General features: G+C 37.1%; 2 protein-coding genes across 2 annotated transcripts; both read left to right on the forward strand.

Moving 5' to 3' along the window:
• Positions 1-874: 874 nt before the first annotated feature.
• Positions 875-1,849, forward strand: LOC133180521 (uncharacterized). The gene has a single exon (XM_061315020.1). The coding sequence runs from the start codon at positions 875-877 to the stop codon at positions 1,847-1,849; it is 975 nt and encodes a 324-aa protein (XP_061171004.1).
• Positions 1,850-19,074: 17,225 nt separating this feature from the next.
• Positions 19,075-20,634, forward strand: LOC133180114 (uncharacterized). The gene is made up of 4 exons (XM_061314690.1): positions 19,075-19,139; positions 19,383-19,984; positions 20,300-20,306; positions 20,388-20,634. The coding sequence occupies exons 1-4, from the start codon at positions 19,075-19,077 to the stop codon at positions 20,632-20,634; spliced, it is 921 nt and encodes a 306-aa protein (XP_061170674.1).
• The last annotated feature ends 3,177 nt before the right edge of the window (positions 20,635-23,811 follow it).

Here is a 23,811-nt window from a genome sequence, read left to right on the forward strand (position 1 = left end):
AATAACATCAAAATGTCTGAGGTCAACTTTAATTAATGTTAAAAAAAAGGGAGTGACGCAGACCGTCGTGTATATAAACGGAGGTGTTTTTTTAGTACCACATCATACCTTTTACCGAAAATGGAAGGTCTAGCAATGGAAAGACAATTGAGAAGAACAAAACTACAATGGAACAGAATGTGTAAAAAGATTTTTAATGTTTTAACCAATCGAAAAGAAGAAGAGTTGCTGATGCACATTACACGTCTGATGAAATGTGTCAGAAGCGCACTTGCTCTTAAAACACAATTCAGAATTATGAAAAGAGATAATATGAAAGGGGGTGCTTCAGACTGGAGAATTCTTAAAGATCTAGTGGACGAATTTAGGGAACAGTCAGAAAAAATGGATTACAGTCTACACCGGCTTGTTCATAAAAAAGATAAAGTACGTCACGGAATTCAGCTTTATGTGTTGAGAGAAATGGCGGATGCTGTGGAAGACATTATGAATATAATATCAGAAACTCTTCACTACATTAAAAAATAGTGAATAAATTTAATACTATCAAAATGTCTACGGTCAATTCAATCTACAGTCAGGATTTACTATTTTCTCCGGGGAAAATGTTTACAGTCAATTGCGTCTGAGGTCAATCCCGTCTACAGTCAATTACGTCTGAGGTCAATCCCTTATAGTCAAATACGTCTGAGGTCAATAGCGTCTGCAGTCAAAAATTGTCTACAGTCACTTAAAGAACAAAACACTCCTATTTGTGAAAAGTCTACAATCAATCAACCACGTGACAATAATGTTATAAAACGGGTTTATTGAAAAATTTCCAACATATCTGAATTGATCGTAGAAGAAGCATCACCCTCTCTCTTGAGCAAAGATGGAACAGAAACATCAGGATATTATCAAAGCAAACTATACAACTTTGGTGAAAAAAATGATGACCTCTTCCGTTGCCGGGCATCTTTTTGCCTCTAACATTATAACCGACGAGATGAGACAGCAGATTGAAGCCGAAAAGACCAGTTATGATCGCAACAGAAAGCTAATCAGTATCATTCTACGCAGAGGACCAAGGGGTTTTAAGGGTCTTCGAATGGCACTTATGAAAGCTAACCAAACAGACTTATCCAAGCTTCTCTCGGCCGGTGATGATAACATGTCTGAGTACGAAAAGAAGTTAGCCATGGCCAGGTCTCTGGTTGTAAGCATGCCAGGAAAACGAATTATTAAGACTGAGCCGAAAAGTACTCCCTCAGAGCCACAAAACTCACAAGAAGAGAGGTGTAGAATCAGTCTGGATGACTTCAACGATCTTTTCCTTACAGCCGTGCCATTCAAAGGGGATATCAATATTCACATCCGGCACTTTACAGAATCTAACGGCCGTTATTTTGCAGCAAAGAAAGGGGTGACATTCCCATTGTGCAGATGGCTGAAATTTGAGGCTCTTCTACCAGAAATCGCCAACTATCTGCAAAACAATGGAGCAGAAGAAGAGATGAAATGGCATATTGGAGGGGGTGTTTTCGTCTCTGTTAACCCGGGGTATACTTCAGTAGACATTAGACACTTTTGGAAGCCAGATGATGCACTAGAACCTGTACCAACCAGAAAAGGTGTGTCTTTGAACAAATACAAGTTGACCAAATTACTACAAGCTGTTGAAGAAGTACGAGAATATGTTCCGGAATTAAATGATACAGAACTGTGTGCGTTCAGTGAGTCCCATTTAAATCAACTTGGAATGTTAAGTTGTCTAGAGTGTACTCCTTTTGGATATGATCCGGAAGAAGACGTGTACATCGAATGTAATGTCAGTGACTTACAGACAATCGAAAGCAATTCTGAATAAAAGTGATATGGAATAGAAAAAAAAGGACTCTTAAATTATTTTATTATAAGAAATTAATGTAGAGACGTATATGTATTCTTGTTTATGAATATGCATTAAACTTTTTTTTTTAATTTATAATAAATTTTACATCTGAAAAAATTGTTGTGTTTGATTTGGTATATAATACAAATCTGAAAAGAATTATTAATCAGTTTTGTACAGGATGGCAAAGTACACAGACTATTTGAGAAAGCTATACTATACTCCTGGAAATCCAGGGGCATTTGCAGGTCCTGAGAAACTTTATCAGGCGGTAAAAAGAGAAGGAAAGCATAAGATTGGAAGAATGAGAATTAGACAATTTTTGAATAACGAGGATCCCTACAGTTTGTTAAAACCCATCCGGCGGTCACTTCCGCGTTCTAAGGTTGTAGTGAACACTATTGACTCTATGTGGGACGGAGATTTAGCCGATGTCAGCAACATTTCTTCCGAGAATGATGGTTATAAATTTTTGTTAGTGTTGATAGATATATTCAGCCGCTTTTTATATATAGTACCTCTGAAAAATAAGCAGCATCAAAACGTCACAGAAGGTTTAAAATCAGTTTTTCAAACAGGACGAAAACCTCAAACGCTTAGAACAGATAAAGGGAGCGAATTTAAAAATCGCTGGGTGAAAGCGTTTTTAAAAAAGGAGGATGTCCATGTTATATACACCCAGAATGAAACAAAAGCAAACTATGCTGAAAGAATTATTCGTACCATGAAAAATCTTATGTATAGTTATTTTCTGAAAAATAGAACATACCGTTATGTTGATGTTTTACAAGATTTAGTGACTAGTTATAACCAGAGACCTCACAGATCTCTTGGAGAACAAGCACCTGCTACTGTTACCAAGGAAAATGCAGATGAGGTGAGACTCATTTCCTATCTCAGTACCAAGAAAAAGAATCCTGTGAGGAAAAACAAATTGGAAAAAACAATCAAATCGTTTAGTAAAAAGAAAAGGACTAAACCAATTTTTAAGTATAAAATAAGTGATGACGTACGTATTTCACAGCTCAAACATCCATTTCAAAGAGACTACCAGCAAAAATGGACTGAAGAATATTTTAAAGTGTCTAATCGCTACAAGAGAGCTGGTATACCTGTGTACAAAATAAAGGATTTAGCCGATGATCCAATAGAAGGCACTTTTTATGAATCGGAACTTCAAAAAGTCATGAAGTCGGGAGATATTCTGTATAGAGTGGAAAAGGTGTTGAAAAAGAGAAAACGCGGGAATAAAAAGGAAGTGTACGTAAAATGGGACGGATGGCCTAGTAAATTCAATTCGTGGATTCTCGAAAGTTCTCTAGAAAACACTAAATAAATACAGTTTTTATTAACAAATCATCATCAGTCAAGATGAGCCTTCGAATGGTGTTGAGGTCTACAGACAGCTCCGAATATTTTGACAATAAACCCAATTGTTTTCGAGTTCACTTGAATAAACAAATTCAATTGGATGGATACTGGACAGTTGCTTTAACAGAATTTACTACAGAGAGTTGGGATCCAGCCAAGAAAACCCCTGAGGTGTACATATGCTGTGACATATGCGAGGAAACCATTGTTGGTGGCAAGGACGTACCCCTCTTACGACGAGTTTTTCTTGGAGAAAAGCAGGAGAACAACATCATCTACACGTTACCTTATTATCTTCCCGTAAAGATTGGTCAATTACAACAGATCTGTATATATATAACGGACAGAGCAGGCAACTTAGTCTCATTCTTAGACGGACCGGTGAGCGCTACACTTCACTTTAAGAAATTCCCTTACGTTTTATAATGAATAGTCAGACGTACATCAGTGACCCTAAAATCTGGGAAGCTTTTTATAAAAACATGGCAGAGAAAAAGTTCAGTCCATACAAATATAAACCCAAACAAATTGGAAGGGGTATGAGAAAACGAAAATCTTATGTTATTCCGATTAGACCTCATTCACAGTTAGAATCCGTTAACCCTACCCCTCAAGTGACACCGGTGGCAGCCGTGGAAGAGAGAGCCAAATCGGAACATGTGAAAGACGTAAAAGAAGGTGTTCCCTTTGTCAAGGTGACCAAAGGTATAAAAAGACCATCAAAACACTCCTCTGTCATTCCTACTAAAAAATTGAAGACGTCAACATCGCACAAGTGGAGGGAGAGCAAGAAATTCAATCTTGGGAAGAAAAAACCAGTCTCGAAAAAGAAAACGAACGGAAGACCTAAAAAGCGACATATATCTGGAGGAAAAAAGGCATCACAAAAGTCGAAAAAACTCTTTAAGATCGATAGTTACAAGAACGTTTTTAAGCAGTAAAAATGGCCTTCTTAAGCAGTGATAATAAAGACATAGCCCAGCCAATGGAACTTTCTCTCTTTGCGTCACCCACTAATCAGGTAGCAGTCGAAAAAGTGTATTTTACTGAGGCCAGACCGATTTCCAGTATTGGAGTGTCAGATACTCCCATAGAAATAGTCGTATCTGGATCGGGGGCGGAATATATCGATTTAAAAAGAAGCCGATTGTATGTAAAAGCCAGGATTTTAAAAGCGGATGGTTCGTCATTAGCGGCCAATGAGAAGACTGGAATTGTGAATCTCCCATTGCAAAGCATGTTTTCTCAGATGGATGTCTACTTAAATAACAAGTTGGTTTCCTTTAATACGAATAATTATCCTTGGAAGGCATACCTGAAAACAGTCTTGTTTGGTGGAAAAGAGGAATTATCCTCCCAAAAGCAGTCCCAGTTGTTTTTTAAGGATGAAGGAAATTTGAGTGACGCGAATGCCTACAATGGTGGCAATGCTGGACTAGTCATGCGATACGGCTTTACACAGCAAAGTAAAGTATTTGAACTGGAGGGTAACCTGATGGAAGACATTTTCGACATCGACAAATACCTGATCAATGGCGTAGATATCTACATCAAGCTTTTTAGATCTAGTGCACCTTTCGTAATGATGTCGGCACAGAGCAGCCCGACTTACAAACTGGAATTACTAGATGTCGTGTACAAAGTGGCCAAAGTGCGAGTAGATCCTGGAGTTCTATTGAACCACAGCAAGCAGATAGAATCTACCCCTGTAAAATACACCATCTCAAGAAATGAATTGAAAACGAACACCATTCCTAAAGGATCTACTGAATTTTACTGGGACAACATTTTTCCTCAGGCTGTACCCGACCGCATCGTTGTTGGTTTGGTGGATCAGAAAGCTGTAAACGGGGATTACACAACCAATCATTTCAATTTCGAGCATTTTGGTGTAACGGATGTAGGGATATACGTAAACGGAGAAAGCGTCCCAGGAAGACCTTTAAAAACCGATTTCACGACAAGGCATTATTCATCAGCATATGCTCGACTGTTTGAGGCCTCTGGAAAATGGAATCAAGACGCCGGTCTAATAATTACTCGAGACAATTTTGGAAGTGGATATTCTCTGTTCGTCTTTACCATAGATCCCTGTGGTTTTGGTGAAGAATATTTAAACCTCATTCGAAGAGGAAACACCAGACTCGAACTAAAGTTCAAACAAGCAACAGCAAAAGCTGCCAACGTTTTGGTGCTCGCCACCTTCTCCTCACTACTAGAAGTGGACAAGTCCCGGGACATCAATTATATTCAACCATGAATTCAGAACAGCTCCTCCATTTTGTGCACAAGGATCCTGTCCTTAAACGATTTGTAAAAGGAGTATATGCCAGTAATACTTTACCGGAAGTCGTGACGCAATACCCAAGTGCCTTCATCATCAATACGCAACCTTTGCCATTTCCTGGAGAGCATTGGATCGCTGTAATCATACACAGTTCCTCAGAGGCCGATTTTTTTGATAGTCTTGGGAAACCACTTGGGAATTATCCAGAGATTGAGAACTTTATTTATAAGAATAGTGAATTCTGTAACTTTAAATGTAAACGACTCAACCTTCATATTCAGATTTATGTGGGCTTTATGTACTTGTATTTTTGATATCTAGATTGTATCTTAAAATGTCTTTGTCACGTGTTTATACTTTATTTTCTAGTAGCATTCAACTAAATGATGACTTTGTACGTAGTTTCATACATGAATTCTTGTATCAATAAACATGATATACGACATTGGTGACTTTCTTATAAATATTTGTTTAGTATTACATCTCAAATCATTCGAGAATTAGTAGAGGAAAGGGAAACATGGCAACGCTAAGCGAATGGTGGAAAACAAAATCCTTACTACCATTTTCAGCACCCACCACAATTTTGATTTGTGGTAGTACGCAAAGCGGAAAGACCCATTTCACTAAACGACTCTTGCAAAATGCAGATGGTATGTTTTCCACTTCTGTAGATAAAATCATCTATGCTTATTCTGAATATCAACCCATGTTTGACGAAATGAAGACAAACATACCTAGACTCATTCTTCATCAAGGATTACCCTCCAAGGAAGATATAGAGCAGTATACAGAGGGTGTAAACCACACAATAGTGGTATTAGACGATCTTATGCTACAAGTTGCTCAATCGCAAGATTGTGTACATCTTTTTACGGTGACTTCTCATCACCGTAATGTTACCACTGTGATGCTCTCTCAAAACTTGTACCCTCCTGGTAAATATGCCAGAACCATATCCCTGAACTGTCTAAATGTGATTTTATTCAAAAGTTACCGTGATTCCCGCCAGATCATTACCTTTGGATCACAAATACTACCAGGATGTGTACCGTTTTTAAAGCAGCATACGAAGCTGCAACACGTGCAAATTTTGGCTATTTGCATGTGTGTTTAGAACCTACCCAGAACAAAGAATACCAACTTCGATCTCACATCTTGCCTGGAGAGGACATGGTTATTTATCAGCCCCTATAAATACATGTACTTGATCATAATTTATTCATATTGCAAAAATGAATCGGAGAATACGGAAGCAGAGAGCATTTATACATTTTCTGGTAAGTGCAAACAGCGCTCAACAGAAATTGATTGTTAAGTCTTTGACAAGTGAGCAATACGATGCGATCAGTGAAATAGCCCTGAATATTTACACGGGGACTTATCCTTTGACGAGAAAGTATATAAATCAGCTGAAACCTTACCAATCGTACATTCGATCACTTGGATCAAGAGAAGTCAGTACGAGACAGAAACGTGAGATTTTATTGAAACATCTACCATTAGTATCACTGTTACTAAAACCTATTTTTCAGCATATCGACAAAAATGGCGAAAGAAATGATACTAGTGCCTAAAGTAAAATACGAGCATCTCCTTAACAAAATCGAGGATAAAGAAGAGCATGTTGAACCAGACACCGTGAATGACGACAAGGATGAGAAACAGCTGTCTGAAAAGACTTTAACCGACACAACGATGAGTGAATCAATCAATGAAACCTCACAGTCTGGGAATGGTTACATCAGTAGAACTCAAACAGTTGGAAAACCTCCTGGTGTGTCCATTAAACGACGCAAGAAACACATTCCATGGCTTACGTACTGATTGTTGATGTGAAAAAAAAAGATTTTGTTTTAAAAGAATTTATTGTACATATTGCAATAAATATTGTTGTACATGATAATTCATACAAATATCGAAATAAATGACTATACACATGTTTGTTTGTTTTTCCATGGCTTTAACAAAATCCAAATGGCAGCGTATCAAAATTGGGTAAAATTCTCCTCTTGGTGTAGACTATTTGATATCGTTTAGTTTCAACACGGTTTAACAATTTTCTTTTTCGACAATCTCTGGATATTTTAAAAGGGTTAGTAATCTCAATTTGCTTATCTTGTGCTGTACAAATTAATGATTTGATAGCTTCAAAATTGATCATTTTAGAGTTTGACCAGTTTAATGTAAATCCACGGACTTTACATTCTTCCCTACCCGAGAGTGTGCGATATGCATAATTTTTGGGGCCCCCCGACACGAATTCCACAATATGACCATCTTCTGGTGATATTTCGTTAGTCAGTTCCCCTAAATAATTTCCAATAGGCAGATAATGCAAGTCGTCGGACTTGTTGGTTTTGAAAATAACACTATCTGTATCAAAGTACAATACGTTCTCCCCCAAACGATCTAACACACTAAATAAGCGCAAACGCGCATGTGAGGTAGTGAAACTAGCCAAAAATATGTTTGTTTTGCAATCAGAGGGCATGAACAAGGGATGGTTACTCCATTCAAATTGAAGAGTGTCTCTGGAAACAATATGAAAATTATGAGGAACCTTAGTAGGATCGGAGAGGATCTGAAAAAACTTGGCAGATTCAGACTCGTGAATGAACATATTTTGTCTCATACTTAATCTCTGGCCAAATTTCCCCCAAAAACTGTTGAGACAAAGTTTGGCTAAACAGCGCAAACCTGGGTTTTTCTGAATTTTGTCATACTCTAAATCAATGCCCTCATTTTCTTTATATTCTTTAATGTATACTTGTTTCGACTCCTCGCTCTCACAGTTGGGTGGAAACCCCGATGCTTCTTGTTTAATCTTAAGAAACGTATTAACATACTTGGCAAACAAACCCCCCTCACTTAACGTAGGATCGTATTGAGATGACTGCTCGAAATGATAGACCTCATAAATTTTTAGAACTCTGTACCCTTTTCTTACTGCCATTTGGATTTCAGGGGTGCACCAGGTGCCCGTGATGGCTCTTTCCTCTACAGAACAAGTACAGGCGTGCTGATTTTCAGTGTCTGCACACGTTCGGCACAATGGAAATTTCAGTTTTCCTTGGGAGCGGTAGGGAAGCACAGGGTGGTACAACTTTCTGGGTGGTAAGACTTTGATCTTTGCAAGACCAAAATAATCGGACATATCCCGAAAATCATTCGTGATAATGGTCGGATGACCCACGGGATAACGACAATATTTATTTGTCCAAGGATAGAGACTGGTGAAGTCATAATATTGAATTTTCTCATCCTCTTTCGCTTTATAGTGGAGTTTAACCGCATTAGTACGACCGCCAAAGAAACTGTCACGGGGATCAAGTCTGTCTTGTAAATCTAATGTGTTGATGAACTGTTGTAAATCCGTGTTTTTTTTCTAGTTGGTAGCGAAATTGGTGCTCCCATACGACTATCAGGTTGTATCCAATCTCTTTGAGTTCTCGTTCACGCTTTTTAGTCATCTTGAAGAGTTCGTCTAAAGTCTGCTTTGTCGCGGGGTGTTTAACATCAGTGCGATCCTGCTGGAAGCAATCCGGACATTCATGGTACACACAACCTGTAAAAAAAAAAAAGAGCAAGATTTAAGTTATGTTTTCAACACAACGTTCGCCGCCGCCGCCCCCTCCCCTTTGTTAGGGGAAAGGGAGGGGCAAATTCGATACTTAAGTTTCGTAAGACAGCCAATGATCTCTTACCATAGAATTCATATATGGTGCCTTTCCCGTTAGGAGTCTGGACAAAGCCGTCGCATCGGTAATTGGTGCCTGGTACGTGGTGTTCTCCGCCATTGAGAGCGTGTTGGATATGTATGGGTGCTCCAAGTTGTCGACTTCGGTACATCAGCCATTCCAACCACTGAATGGAAATTTTACTGTAATTTTCTTTGCTAACGTAACCCTGAGAAGGTACGACGGCTATGGGACTTTTTAATCGTCGTTTCCCCACTTCCATACCATCCTCCTTTTCAAGATCACCGAGGGCCATCCATTTGTTATCAAGCCATACCCCTGTTACACCCTCAAAATCGTCCAATGTGTGCCAAGTGGACGTTTGGTCTCTCGTGATTTCAACCTCTATGTTGTGCTTCAGAAATAAAGTTTTGTAGATGCCCATGCACACACTGGCAATCGTTACATAGTCAAATGGGTCTACACCATCGATAGTAGTCTTTGAAATAGTGCCATCAGGTTTAATGTGTGAATTTTCTATTGTTGTGACTTGCAAGACGGTATTCCGAAACGCTAAGCATCCCCTTCTCAAGATGTCGACATCCGAACGGCAATACTTCAACATCTCATCTTGAAAGTTAAATACTTCGCAATTCTTACTTGAGTGCCACGTGACCAACTTCTTTCTCTCTCCCGACGACATGAAATTGTACCCGTAGAAATCTAGAGCTGGATAAGGACCCACGTACTTTTGATTCTCTTTTGTATTAAAAAAATGCGGGAAGAATCCTTTACTGAGTTCCTCCAAGCCAAAAGCTTCAGGGATCTTTGCCAATTTCATGGGAAGGAAATTTAATGAATATAAAAACGTGAGATTCAATTTGTTTGCGATGTGCATGTACATGATTTTAGAGCCGTTGTAAATGATTTTATCGGGACGAATCGAATGTCGATCAATGAGAACCTCTAAAATAGGATACAAGTCAAAACTTTTGGCATTGTGGGCAATTAAAATCGTGTTCTTGATTTGTGGTTGAGTCACGTAGGCACAAAACTCTTCTGCGGTCCTTTCACCTTGAAAGATCTGTTCCCGATGACCACACGTGATTGGACAAGGTGGGCCCACGAATTTAGATTTTTTCATTTTAGCACACTTGTGACAACGTGCGCCACACTCCTTACACGTAGAATCTTTGTTCAATTCTTCCTTTTCACAAGCATGGCAGGACGTTTGTAACACCGCAAAATTAACTTTGTGTTGCTGTAGTCCACAAGACGGATCGTTACAATTTTGACACTGTCTACAGCTTGCACACTGTCGGTCTTTTTTGGTACATTCTCGACATCTGATGGAAGAGGGAGTATAGCCTTGATCACATTGGAAAAGATCGTCTTGGCGCGTCTCAAAGTCGTAGAAAATGAACTTTTTCTTCTGTCTTTCCTCTGGATCAGACTGAGAGGACTTTTGATAACAGAGGTGTTCTCCTACGTGATATTCGGAACAGCTGGAACATTGCCACTCGCCACATGCGTGTAACTTAGGATTACGTTTAGCAGTCGACAATTTAACGCGACATTTCCTACACTGATGCCATAATTCACAAGAAGGTGGTAATTTATCTTTCCGCAACATTTTTCCGACTCTGTGTCTTTCAAAGCAGGCGAGTGAACGACAGACACGACCGCAAGATCGGCATCCTATCTGCATTTCCGTTTCAGAACAATCATTGTGTAGACACACGTCGCAAGAAATCGCGCAAGTGTGTCCATTTTTGTTTTTATAAGGTTTCAAACACTTATGACAAAAATAAGTGGCATTGAAGAACCCCTGTATATTTCCAATGCCATGCCAGTGCTGCTCGTTTTCTGTCTCCACGTGATACAAGTAAAGAGAAGTTTTTTCCGTATCCTCTTTCGAAACTCGAACAAATTTGTTACCCACACGGGACGACACTACATTGATATTCACATCAAGTAGGGTTTCGAAAGGTTCAATATCATTCAATCCTAGATATCTGTCGACAGGCACTCCAGCTTTTTCACAAAGCCATGCAGCAATTTCTGTTTGGTATTTCCTGCGCGATTTTTTAAGTAAATTTCCATAAAAGTGTTTGGGAACAGTTCCATGTTCAATCACGTGATCCATCCTGACCCCAGAGTCGTTTCTGGTTAATTGAGACCAAGTCTTGGCATCTACTTTTTTACAGGTTTTCATGAAACAGAGACCTATGGCAATGGGTAAACAGAGATTATTGTCATTTTCGACGTACAGTACAGATTTCTTTCTTTTCAAAGTATTATTGGGTCCAAAGAGTGACGTCACCGCTAACTTATTTCCACTCCAACTCCCACCCTTTGGCAAATTAATAGACCCCACAGTAACGAGTAAATGTTCGTCGACAGGAATCGTTTCGTTGGAGTTCAGCACCTTGGTGATCTCGGACATCACCATATCGGCATTGAGATTTTCCCATGATTGTAAGGGCACGACAATGGGGTTGTTTAAATTAGGGTGACTGAGTACCACCCTCCCCAAATCGGCATCGTGTCCTCTGGCCCTTGACAACACATCATTGAACATATCATGTAATTTGTCATGAATATCTATTAGTCTATCCCCTCTCCACTGGTCATTGAACTTTACCTTGAAGGTGGTGTCACGGGCTAGATTTTTTTTAAATGTCCGAGTTTCTCTTTTCCATATGAAATACGGTTTCTCTTCTTCACCCCCACCCCCTGACTGAAAGCTAGTAGATGGCTGGTCATTGTCTAGAGATTGTCTTGGTCTCTTGGATATAGGCTCCAGATCAAAGAGAAGCTCATTCCATAAATTATCTATGTGTTGGTTCCATTCAAGTTCCTTTAATCGGTTTTCGACCTCAGTGTCTCCAGTTAGACCATTTGCTGCAGCAAAGAGTTTGATTGTGTCCACATCATGCAAGGAGTTCAGGATTTCGTTCAAGAGACTATTTTCCGCCATGTCTTCAATAAATGAAATAAAACAGTATAGATTTTATAACTTATAATTATCCATTAAAACATTTGATTCATGTCACCAAATTAATCAACTTGACATTTAAAATAATATATCCAATCTTTTAGTTGTTAAACTAGTTAGGTTTTGGGAATCCTATGTTGATAACCTAATTTTGATCCTGTTGTAATTCCATGTATAATTGACATCACATGAGTGTATATTACCAACTAGAGAATTATCATGCCTGGAACTGTAGACGGAGTAGCAGAAAGCTATATTCAATGATACACGCATTAAAAAAAAAAACACACAATCATAATTTTTTAAAGATTTTTTTTTATTAATGACTAGATAAAAGTAACCTTCAACATAATACTATATCTCTCTAGTATATTTGTTAAAACATGAGGTATTTTCATCAAATTTTAATCTACAAAATAAAATCACTTTAAAAAAAAAATAAAATGAATGATCATTTCAAGGGGAAAAACTGACACATAGTATAATCACATCCAATGAAATACTATACTTGAGTATTTCTGTAAAATTATATCACAACCATGTAAAATTATTATGGGAATGAAGAAGACAAAAACCATCAATATAGATGAAAAAATCATTCCAACAGTTCTGCTATTCTAGCAAATGTATTAAGCATCAAAAAAACTTTTCATTAATGAACAAAAAAAAATTAACTATATTAAAACACAAGAAAAAAATTCAATAAGGGATTATACATTAAAAGTCTGCACTCAACCTCTCACTACAAAAAAAAATTTAAAATAGTGTTCTAATGAGTAATACTAACAACTTCTTATTGAATCTTTCATAGTACATTTTGTACAAATTCAATGGGGAAAAAAAGCCACATACATATCCTCCAGAAAATGTACAAATTCTATAAGAAAAAAAAAAATTTCCAAACATACACTCAAGAAAATGTACAAATTCAATAAGAAAAAATACCAAACATACTCTCAAGAAAATTTACAAATTCAATATGGAAAGAAAATGCCAAACATATCCTCGCAAAAAAAAAAGTCTGTATTTAGAAGATGTAAACTGATAACAAAAATAAGTTTTTTACAAGTTCATTACATAGCTTAGTTTTCTTTTACACCTTGTTCTCCCTCGAGAAAATGTACAAATTCAAAAAAAAAATGCCAAACTTATCCTCATGAATAAAAAAGTCTGCATTGAGTAAAATTAGATTTTTACAAACTCATTACATTTTCTTGTACTCCTTGTTCTCCTTCAAGAAAATGTACAAATTAAAAAAAAAATGCAAAAATTAGTTTTTTTACAAACTCGTTTCATAGATTAGTTTTCTTTTACTCCTTGTTCTTGAACCCACGGGACAACTTCTTATTGAATCTTTCATACTCATAACCCGCATCATCATTAACATGTACATTTTGTACAAATTCAATGGGGAAAAAAAGCCACATACATATCCTCCAGAAAATGTACAAATTCTATAAGAAAAAAAAATTTCCAAACATACACTCAAGAAAATGTACGGTTACAGCAGAAGTAACCTCAACTTCATGGGGTTTGGTTACAGCAACAGTAACTTCAGCTTCATGGGGTACGGTTACAGCAGCAGGGGACTCTACAATTTTTAAAAAGATATTTGAAGCTTAATTTTTTCTAAAATGATTTTAGTACTTTATAGGTTTTAATTCAAACATCTGCTAGATATAATATAAAGAGTTGTAACACTGTGTATTATAATGCAATGTGGTGAAACACGAAGAAAATCCCTACATCAGCTGTACATTACAATAGACAGCACTTGACTTAATACATTAAGAAAAATCCGGGAAGTTTGAATTATGTCTCGGGAGAAAACCCTCACCAAGAGTTCGTAGATTCTATCATATCTCCACGAGTCCGAGTTTCCCTAAACTTTTAGTTTAACATTCTGAGTTATCATCGATCGTGACAAAAAAAAGTGTGAAAATGGTAAATCCAGAGGTGTTCCGATCACAGGTAAACCCTGTGAAGGATTCCTTTAACTAAAAATAGATTCGGTGTCAGTGGTTTGTACGTCACTTCTTCTTCTAGGCTAGTGGAGGATCTATGCTTTAGTTGGGGATTTAAAAAAAAATAGAAAAAATGAAGATAACGTTAATGGGGCTCTTGACAAGAATTCCTATAGTCTACATAATTAAAGATGGCTGGAAAATGATATCGCATATATCATATATATACATATATACTAGATGAAATCCCGCGCAAGCGCGGGGAATTGAATTTATACCACTACCAACAGAAAATATATTGTAGTTCTCTACTGACAGCTTACAGGCTTATAGCAGGAACAAATACTTTGTTCAAATCCTGCATGAAGAAGATTTACCTATCCACCCGCACCCACCCCACCCCCACCCCCCGTTTTTTGTGTTTGTTTTGTTTAATTTTTTTTTTAACTTGAAAAATAGCAATTTCATTAATTGACGTTTATTGTGAAACCTGTTATACTATGTTATGGATATTGTACTTCTGATGCTCTTAATTATTTTATTTCCGTCAAGGATAAAAGCAACGAATATGCACATTTTACTAATAAATTGATTGGGGGGGGGGGGGTAAAAATTCACAGGTACTTGGGTCTTGGTTTGTAAATATGTTTGTACCTTATTGATATGTAAAAATGTACTTTACTTTTTTACCTACATGTACATACATATTTATAAACCAAGAACCAAGTATCTGTGTAAAAATTAGCTTTTAGCTCCCTATGAATAGGCTGAGTATTTGATACAAAAGACTATGCTGCAATAATGTAGCCCTCTCCGATTTTTTTTTTTTGTTTTTTTGTTTTGTTTTTGATCAGATATTTTCTGGCTTTTCTCTCTGCCCCCCCCCCCCCTCAAAAAAGGAGAGGGCTACATTATTGCAGCTATAAAAGAGACTGTATTCAGAAATTAACTGTGCATTGATTAATGCGCAAAATCTTACATCTTTAATTGTATTTGAACAATACCTTATTCATTAATTTTCTCTTTTCATGTAAGCAAGTTTATTACGAAGTACAAATTGTACTTCGGGTTCGTTGCCACGATGCTCTCAGTAAGGAATATGTACAAATTTTACTGATAAATGTATTAGGAAAACCTACTACATACATATATGTAATAGTCTTTCGATATATAATTATATTCACAACTTATAGTGTTATCAGTGATTTACCATTATTTCAATTATGACCATTTACACAAAAGCTTTTTTTATGGTCATGTAGCTATAATCGCCTCGTTTTTTTCTTAACATCGGGCTCGATGCTATATGATGTTCTAGAAGCTTCCGTCAATATAAAGATCGGTGAATGACGAAAATATTTTGCACATTTCCCTTTTTAATCGGTTATCACAACTTATTTCTTTTATATAATTTAAATCAAGTTTTGATTGAATAATTCAATGATGACGTTTTCTGTAATAAATAAACGATTGCTTGTTGTCAGTTTCATTAAAAATTGCCAGTAACTTAGATCCGCCAACCGGAAACGCCACCATACTCACGTTTTAGCTATTTCATGGCTGTTTATAGAAAATGAAAGTAGACTTTTAATTTAATGTACGATATTTACTATGCGAGTGAAATCTAAATATAGTTTACGGACATCAGCTTGTACCTAGCGTATTGTTAGAGGAGTAAGTAAGAACTCTGGTGCACCCATTTCGGAGTTTATTTGCAAAATTTATTAATTTATAAGTATAGATATATATATATATATATATATATATATATATATATATATACTCGTATGATTATATTAAGACCAAAAAAAAGTCAGAACTTACTATAGCAACGCTTCCCATCGACGCTCTTTAAAAACTTCATATCTGGTGTCCCCATTACACGTTGGTCACATCGTAAAACCAAGATTTCACGGAGGGGTTCATCGTTTCCGACTATCCGAATGCATGATTCAAAAACCTGCCGGCAATCGGCAACACCGTCTGAATTAAGACAAATTCCGCATCTTAGGACGGCCGCATTTGCAATTTGCATAAATGTGACAGAAAGAATTAGGCACTGCATTAGTGTCCCCATCTCCATCTTTTTCCACATCCTTACATACAAATATGTCTACCTCAACTAAATTGTCTCGCGCGCAAACCGTGTCACATGACCACCCGTAATGCGCAAGGATGTGATGGAATGAATCTACGTTAATTCACCCAGACTCTACAAACATTTAATTAGCACCTTTTTTTTCTTCTTCTTTAATTGTTTATTTTATTTTCATTTTTTTTTAATTTTAAAACAATCTCTCTCTCTCTCTCTCTCTCTCTCTCTCTCTCTCTCTGTGCGTGTTAATATTGTACAACGCAAACCAGCATAGATTCAAAATGATGATGATAGATAGGATTGAATATCAACATAAGGGCTTCATAGCTCTTAACGAAAGATACACGAATATGATAATGCAATACATTGTTCTCTTCAGATGGCAATTTATTTCAGGTTTAGTTAAACTCTTCCAGATACACGTACATATGGATGCGCAAGATCATAATGTCCAATTGTAGGTCATTGATAACCGATCGACACCGAAAGGTTTCTAGTATAATTTAAAGGTCAAATCAGGTTATGTGAATGGACTGACATTCCTAGACAACAAACACCCGTAGTAGTTCAGTAACCTACTCACGAAACATTCTATGGGCTAATCTTCATGTAAATGACCTCTCGATAGTGTGAATATCATAATGACCATGATGTCTGTTTGATTATTTTTTTTTCAATTTATTTATTTTAATTTTTTTTTTTTTTTGGTTTGTTTCTAGATTATTGTATAACTTCAATTGAAAAAAAAATCATATCCGGAATAATTGTGTGGTCATATATGTATTATAATGTAATATATTGTTTTGAAAGGAGTGTTTAAAATCACAGACAGAAATGATCATCGTGACCTAGATAAATTGATCGGTCAGTGTATCTGACCCAAAAAGTGTAAAAATTATAACACTTGACACCTAGACACAAATACTAGGACTTATCCCCCACTCCCCAATTTCGTTCAAGACCCAGAAGTTGTCACTAAAGGACAACGTACCAGACTTCGGAAATGCTTTACTACACAACTATATACTAATACAAAACACAAAATACAAACAGATTCAGACTGGTCATTGTTTAATACTATGTGAATACATTCACCTACTGTTCAGCTTATTACATGTATATATATATTTACGTTCTACCAGAAAAAATATTCAACCCATTTTAGATAAGTAAGATATTCTGATAAGTTACGAGTACCCATCTTATCGTGTATAATTTTTACTGTATAATATTTTTTTTTTTAATTTTAAGTACCGGTATAGAATAAAAAATAAGTAAAATAAATGAATAAATAAAAAAAAAACGGCGCGTTTCAAATATACTAGAATCTTCTATGAGTATTTCATCATCATAACCATGTTATCACATTTCGTTCCGGAAATACTTTAAGCGCAAGTGTAGAGTATGGTCGCGGAATTTTTAAAAGGGCAATAGCCCCACTGATAAATGTTCACACCCAAGCCTTTTTCGAACTCCCACATCTTTTTTAAACATATCTGTTAGGCTACCTTCGGGTATAAAAAGGGGGATACATTTAGCATAACTTGTTGTTGAGCTTAAACCCGTGCGCCGAGACACAATTACTTTGGGATACCCCGTTCGCCTTATATTCTGAAGATTGCAAGTATGGCTAAAGAATTCTTCAATAATCAGTAAGTCATTATTTAAAAAATTCACATTTCATATTTGCTATATTTAAAATAATACTAAAGATAAACCAATTACCCTTGGGGGAAAATTACATTTTTTAAGCATTTTTTCGTTCAGATGTATTTTTTTTTTATTTCGTTGTTTTTGTTTTTTTGTTTTTTTTTTTGTTTCGTTTGATTTAGCCTGAACAAATTGTTGTAGTTTACAAAAAAAAGTAACTATTTAACTTATTGGGGATGTTAATGACATGAAGTTAAGAAAAAAAAAACATCTTGAGAATAATTTACTTTTATGAACATATTACTTATGAAAATATGTAGAGTATATATATGTTACATAATTGTTCTGGTCAATTATCTTTTCATTAATTTTTCAAAACTTGAAATGTTTTGTGCAACAATCTTGAAAGAGCTATAAATCTAATTAAAAGCTTCTTTTTCTTTGTTTCATATATATTAAACATTCTGAAATTATAGTTTTCATTTAAAGGTGTACGCATGTTTTGCAATATTTCTTTCATGAATAATGTTAAAAAAAGAAAAAAAAAACCTCTTTTGTTTTGTTTCGATGAAGATTTTTCCCACTAAAATACCCCATTTTAAAAATAATGGTTCAATTATTTTCAAGTTATGTCATGCTCTTGTAAATTTTGCAGTGCACAGTGTTTGAATGTGTAAATTTTCGAGTTATCTTTCTGTGACTGTTATATAAAATTCTTTCTTTTTTAGGGAATCTAACACATGTACCTCTTCCCCCTCGACATCTTTTCGGGATTTTGAGGAAGAATGGAGTAAAATTGCAGAAGAATCATTTGATTCGGTCTTTGAGTCAGGGTAAACTAATTTTTGATTTTCTTACAGTTTTATAAAAAAAAAAATAAATGTTAAATTAAAATATTTATGTGAAAAATTGTTATGTTATATTAAAATATTTATGCGAAAAAAACTTGATAAACACAGCAATTCTCCTGATGACCCCCACATAGAAAAAGAGGTTCCAACTGGTTTGAAAAGAAAACTCAGCGAGACTGAAGACTCGCTTATTCTGACAAAGAGGTAGATTTTTTTTTAATATTATATGTCAGTTATAATGTGCAAATTTTTGATAACCCGCATCTTTCTGTCTCCTTCATAATGTTATTATTTTCCCCAGGAAAATGAGCAAAGCTATCCCATTCCAGCAACAAGCTGACGAAGAGGATGAAATATTGAAGAAATTTAGGTGAGAAATCTTAAAACTGATATGTTCACTTTTTATGCATGTTTAACAAATACCTAAATGAAGATTTGAAATGCTGATATATTTTTTAGATAGTTAAGAATTACACTTGTGCATCAGCATAGGTTACTTTTCGTACACTTTGAAAAATGATCACGGGTACCGAATACAAAAACAATATCAAAAATATCTTCTGTTTTTTACGTGTTTTCACATTATTTTTTTCTGTGTGTTTGTTCATTACAGGAAAGACAACTTTACTAAATATGAAGCACTAGAACGTAGAACATTGGGAAATAGCCCCACTTCGCCGATAAGCATTACATCAAGCCCTGCATCGACTTCCAACTCCGCATCACCAATCAACATATCGACATGTTCTTTTCAATTTCCACCTACACCACTGGAATTTAATTCGGTCTTCAACCTTCCGGCTCCTGACCATATTTTAAAACCCAATACAAATACAACAGTACCACCAGCAGCAGTTCTACCTGGAACCTCTACTTCCAATCAAACCTTAGGGGAGTATCCCTTGAAGGGAGAACTGAACGCCCTTCGTGAGCTCACTGATTCCGTTCGCAAGGATTTGATACAGACTTCCATGCTTGCGAATCATATCCATGATTATTTGAAATGTTTGAACCTTCCGGCACCTGGCTATACCGCAACACCTAATACAAATACAACAGTACCACCACCAGCAGTCCTACCTGGAACCTCTACTTCCAATCAAACCTTAGGGAAGTATCCTCTGAAGGGAGAACTGAACGCCCTTTGTGAGCTCACCGATTCCGTTCGCGTGGACTTATTACAGACTTCCATACTGGTGCATTATATTCAGGATTGTTTGAAATGTTCGAAAATATTTTCAAATGTTTAAAAAGTGAAGCTACTTTCGAGTAAACGATTTAGAAATCTATGTAATGTTGGTTTGTTGTAGAGTCTTAATGATTTTTTTTGTTCTTTTATTGGGATATATGTAATGAACATTAAAGTATTATCAATCACATTAATAAAATGAGTAATGAAAAATGAAATGGAAGTGTATTTCTTGAAAAATGTAAAAAAAAAAACAAAACAAAACAAAAAAAAGGGGAATCATTTGGTAACATGAATTAATGGAGTAAAAGGAATGAAGCAAAGTACACTTACCAATACAGATAACAGGTACACATCTTGATCAATCAGAGTGTGTTCTCTTTGCAGAATTAAACTTTAAATGAAACGTGGATTTTATATAACATTCAGGATTAGGGTGTGTCTGAGACAATCCCACAGAGGAAAATCCAGTGATATAGATCTTGGAAACAAATGGGTGACCCCAGATGGCTTTATGGGATGGGTGACCCCAGACAGCTTTATGGGATGGGTGACCCCGGACAGCTTTATGGGATGGGTGACCCCAGACGGCTTTATGAGATGGGTGACCCCAGACGGCTTTATAGGTTGGGTGACCCCAGACGGTTTTATGGGATGGGCTGTGACGTCATTATGACGTCATTGACCCCAAAGAGAACCCAGACTACTACCCTTACTACTCCAGAGCCAGTAAACAAGACGCAAGTTCGGTCCTTCCTTGGCCTCTGTAGTTATTACAGGAAATTCATTGCAAACTTTGCTGATATAGCTCGACCGCTTCATAAACTGACAGAAGCATCAGTTGTCTTCAAATGGTCAGAAGAATGTCAAATAGCATTTGATGTTCTAAAAACTAAGATAACCACTGCACCAATCCTTACTCATCCAGATTTCGGTAAACCATTTATCTTGGATACCGATGCAAGTCAAAATGTGATCGGCGCAGCCTTGTCTCAGATCCAGAATGGACAGGAAAGGGTAGTCGCCTATGCCAGCAAAGTTCTTAGTAAGTCTGAGAGAAGGTACTGTGTGACCAGGAAGGAGCTCCTAGCAGTAGTGACATTTATAAATCACTTTAGACATTTCTTGTATGGGCGTAAATTTGTGGTTAGAACAGATCAATGTTCCCTTCGATGGTTGCTAAGGTTTAAGAATCCAGAGGGCCAGTTAGCTCGATGGCTAGAGGTGATATCGGCGTATGATATAGAAATAGAGCATAGAGCTGGTAGGCTGCATGGAAATGCTGACGAGCTAAGTAGACTCCCATGCGTCCAGTGTGGATATTTTGATGATTGGGAGAAAGTAGTTTTGCATGAGGAACATGCAAGGGTATTACAGGATGAGGTCAAAGACACCGAGACAGATGAATCAAAGGACTTGGTAGAGATACAGGACAGAAGTCGGGATATAAGACTCGTTAAGAATTGGATAGAGGAAGGGAAGCATCCAGAGTACAGTGAAATTACTGCTGAAAGTTATATGGTAAAATCACTGTGGGCTCAGTGGAGTAGATTGGCCTTGAAGGATAACTTGCTGTGTCGTATGTGGGAGCTTGGGGAAAGCAACAACACGACATATCAGATTGTTATGCCACTGTCACAGAGAAGATTTATCTTACGGCAGATGCATGACTCCAAGACATCTGGTCATCTAGGGGTGACCAAAACCCTGAACAAGATCAGAGACAAAATTACTACTGACCAGGGCTGCAAAGCGATGTCAGAAGTTATGTTGCTGGATGTGACATATGTGCCCGGAGGAAGGCTCCACTTAAAACAAAGAGAGGACCTATGCAGCCGTTTCAAGTGGGTTACCCAATGGAGAGGATAGCAACCGATATCCTTGGGGAATTTCCGGTCACAGATAAAGGGAATCGCTACATCCTGGTGGTTTCGGATTACTTTAGCAAATGGACAGAAGCCTTTCCGATGCCCAACATGGAGGCTCAGACAGTTGCGAGACGGATCGTGGAAGAGGTAATCTCTAGGTTTGGAGTTCCTGTGTCCATTCACTCTGACCAAGGCCATCAGTATGAAAGTCTTTTGTTTAATGAAGTATGCAAGCATTTACAGAACCACACCACACCATCCTCAGTCTGATGGTATGGTGGAACGGTTCAATAAGACGTTAGACACCATGTTGAGTAGTTATGTTAACGAGAACCATCGGGATTGGGATGAGAACATACCCTTTGTAATGATGGCATATAGGGCATCACAGCATGAATCAACTGGATACACCCCAAACATGTTGATGCTTGATAGAGAAACCGCTACCCCTCTGAACATCATATATAATATGCCTGCATCCTGGAAACAGGTACCGAAACATGATTGGGTTTGGATACTTACTGATCGGATGGAAAGGGCTCACAATTTGGTGAGGAAACATTAAGAAGGAGCCATTCTTCGACAGAAACATTATCACGACATGAAGATGTCCTATGAACAATTCAAAGTTGGGACCACGTATATGTGTATTTTCCCCAAAGGAAAACTGGTTGCTCACCAAAGTTGACTTCATATTGGAGATGGCCATTTCAGGTTCTTGCAAAAGTCTCTGAGGTCCTGTATAAGCTCAACTGTGGACGCAATGGAAACGGACAGGTGGTTCATTGCGACAGAATAAAAGCATGTAAATCTCAAGTGCTCAGAGGCGAGGATCCAGACCTAGGGCACGAAAGTACGGAGCTGGAGACAAGTGATTCTTCAAATGTTGAAATAGATCTTGAGAATCAGGATGATGACTTTGGGTCATCTAACAAAAATATTGAAGTCACAGATGAATTAGCTGGTGATAGGAGACCAAGACGCGAAAGGCGTACCCCTACTTGGCTTAAAGATTATGTTCAGGATTAGGACATGACCTTATGTTTTCAATCAATCATGAATTTAGCTTACATAACTGTGCATGAATTTGCTTAGATAGGACCTACAATCTTGCTTTTATTTTAGTTGTTTTTCTTTTTGCTTAAAAAAAACATTAATATCATTACCCTTAATTTATTGTCATGTGTCTTTGCAGTGTAATCATGGTTAATACTAAGGTGACTCCGAGAAAATCTAAAGAGATATGCCCGGTGTGTTTTACTGAAGTGGACGGAAAAGATGCCTGGACGACTCACGTGTTAAAGTGTGCTAGCAGCATGCTGGTATGCGAGAAATGTCATGTATCCTTTAAGAAGAAGGAATATTTGGTGAAACACATGAAGTTGAAACATGCGGAAACTAGTAGTCCATTAAAAAATAACACTGACAGTGAAAGTGACTGGGATGAAGATCCAGGGGTACAGCTGGAGAAGCTCCAAAGGAAAAGGATCCTGAACCACCGAGTAATACCGCTAGCTTGCTGACAGGACGCATGTTCAGGAAACGGAACTGCACCTAGCCCAGTCCCTACTACAAGGAAAGTGGTGTGCAGACCTGAACTTGATCTAGCTCAGAAGAGTGTGGATGTGGGAACGCAGACCTATTCCTTTACAGAAAGTAAAGTAGATCAAGAGACCAAGACAGCGGGGGTGAAAGAAGTTACCGTAACCAAGTTTCACGAAAACGGACGAAGTGTAGAGAACATTGTTGAGAGAGAAGAGTTTTATAATATGTAAAATGTGAATTCTGCTGTTTCTTGCAAAACTGATAAGACAGATAGTCTTTTTAAGATGATGATTATCATTGCTGTCATATTGTGCATATAGATCATGTTTTCTTCATTAAATCATTTATCATCAATTCATAACTGTTTTTGTCATGCGAGGGCGCATGAGGAATAGAGGCGTGGGTAATGTGACAGAGATCGGGCTCGGGATGTCTTTATG

This window comes from Saccostrea echinata, unplaced genomic scaffold (assembly GCF_033153115.1).
Source record: "Saccostrea echinata isolate AGI-Se365-2 ecotype Australia unplaced genomic scaffold, CSIRO_AGI_Sech_v1 ptg000006l, whole genome shotgun sequence".
Classification (NCBI taxonomy): Eukaryota; Metazoa; Mollusca; class Bivalvia; order Ostreida; family Ostreidae; genus Saccostrea; species Saccostrea echinata.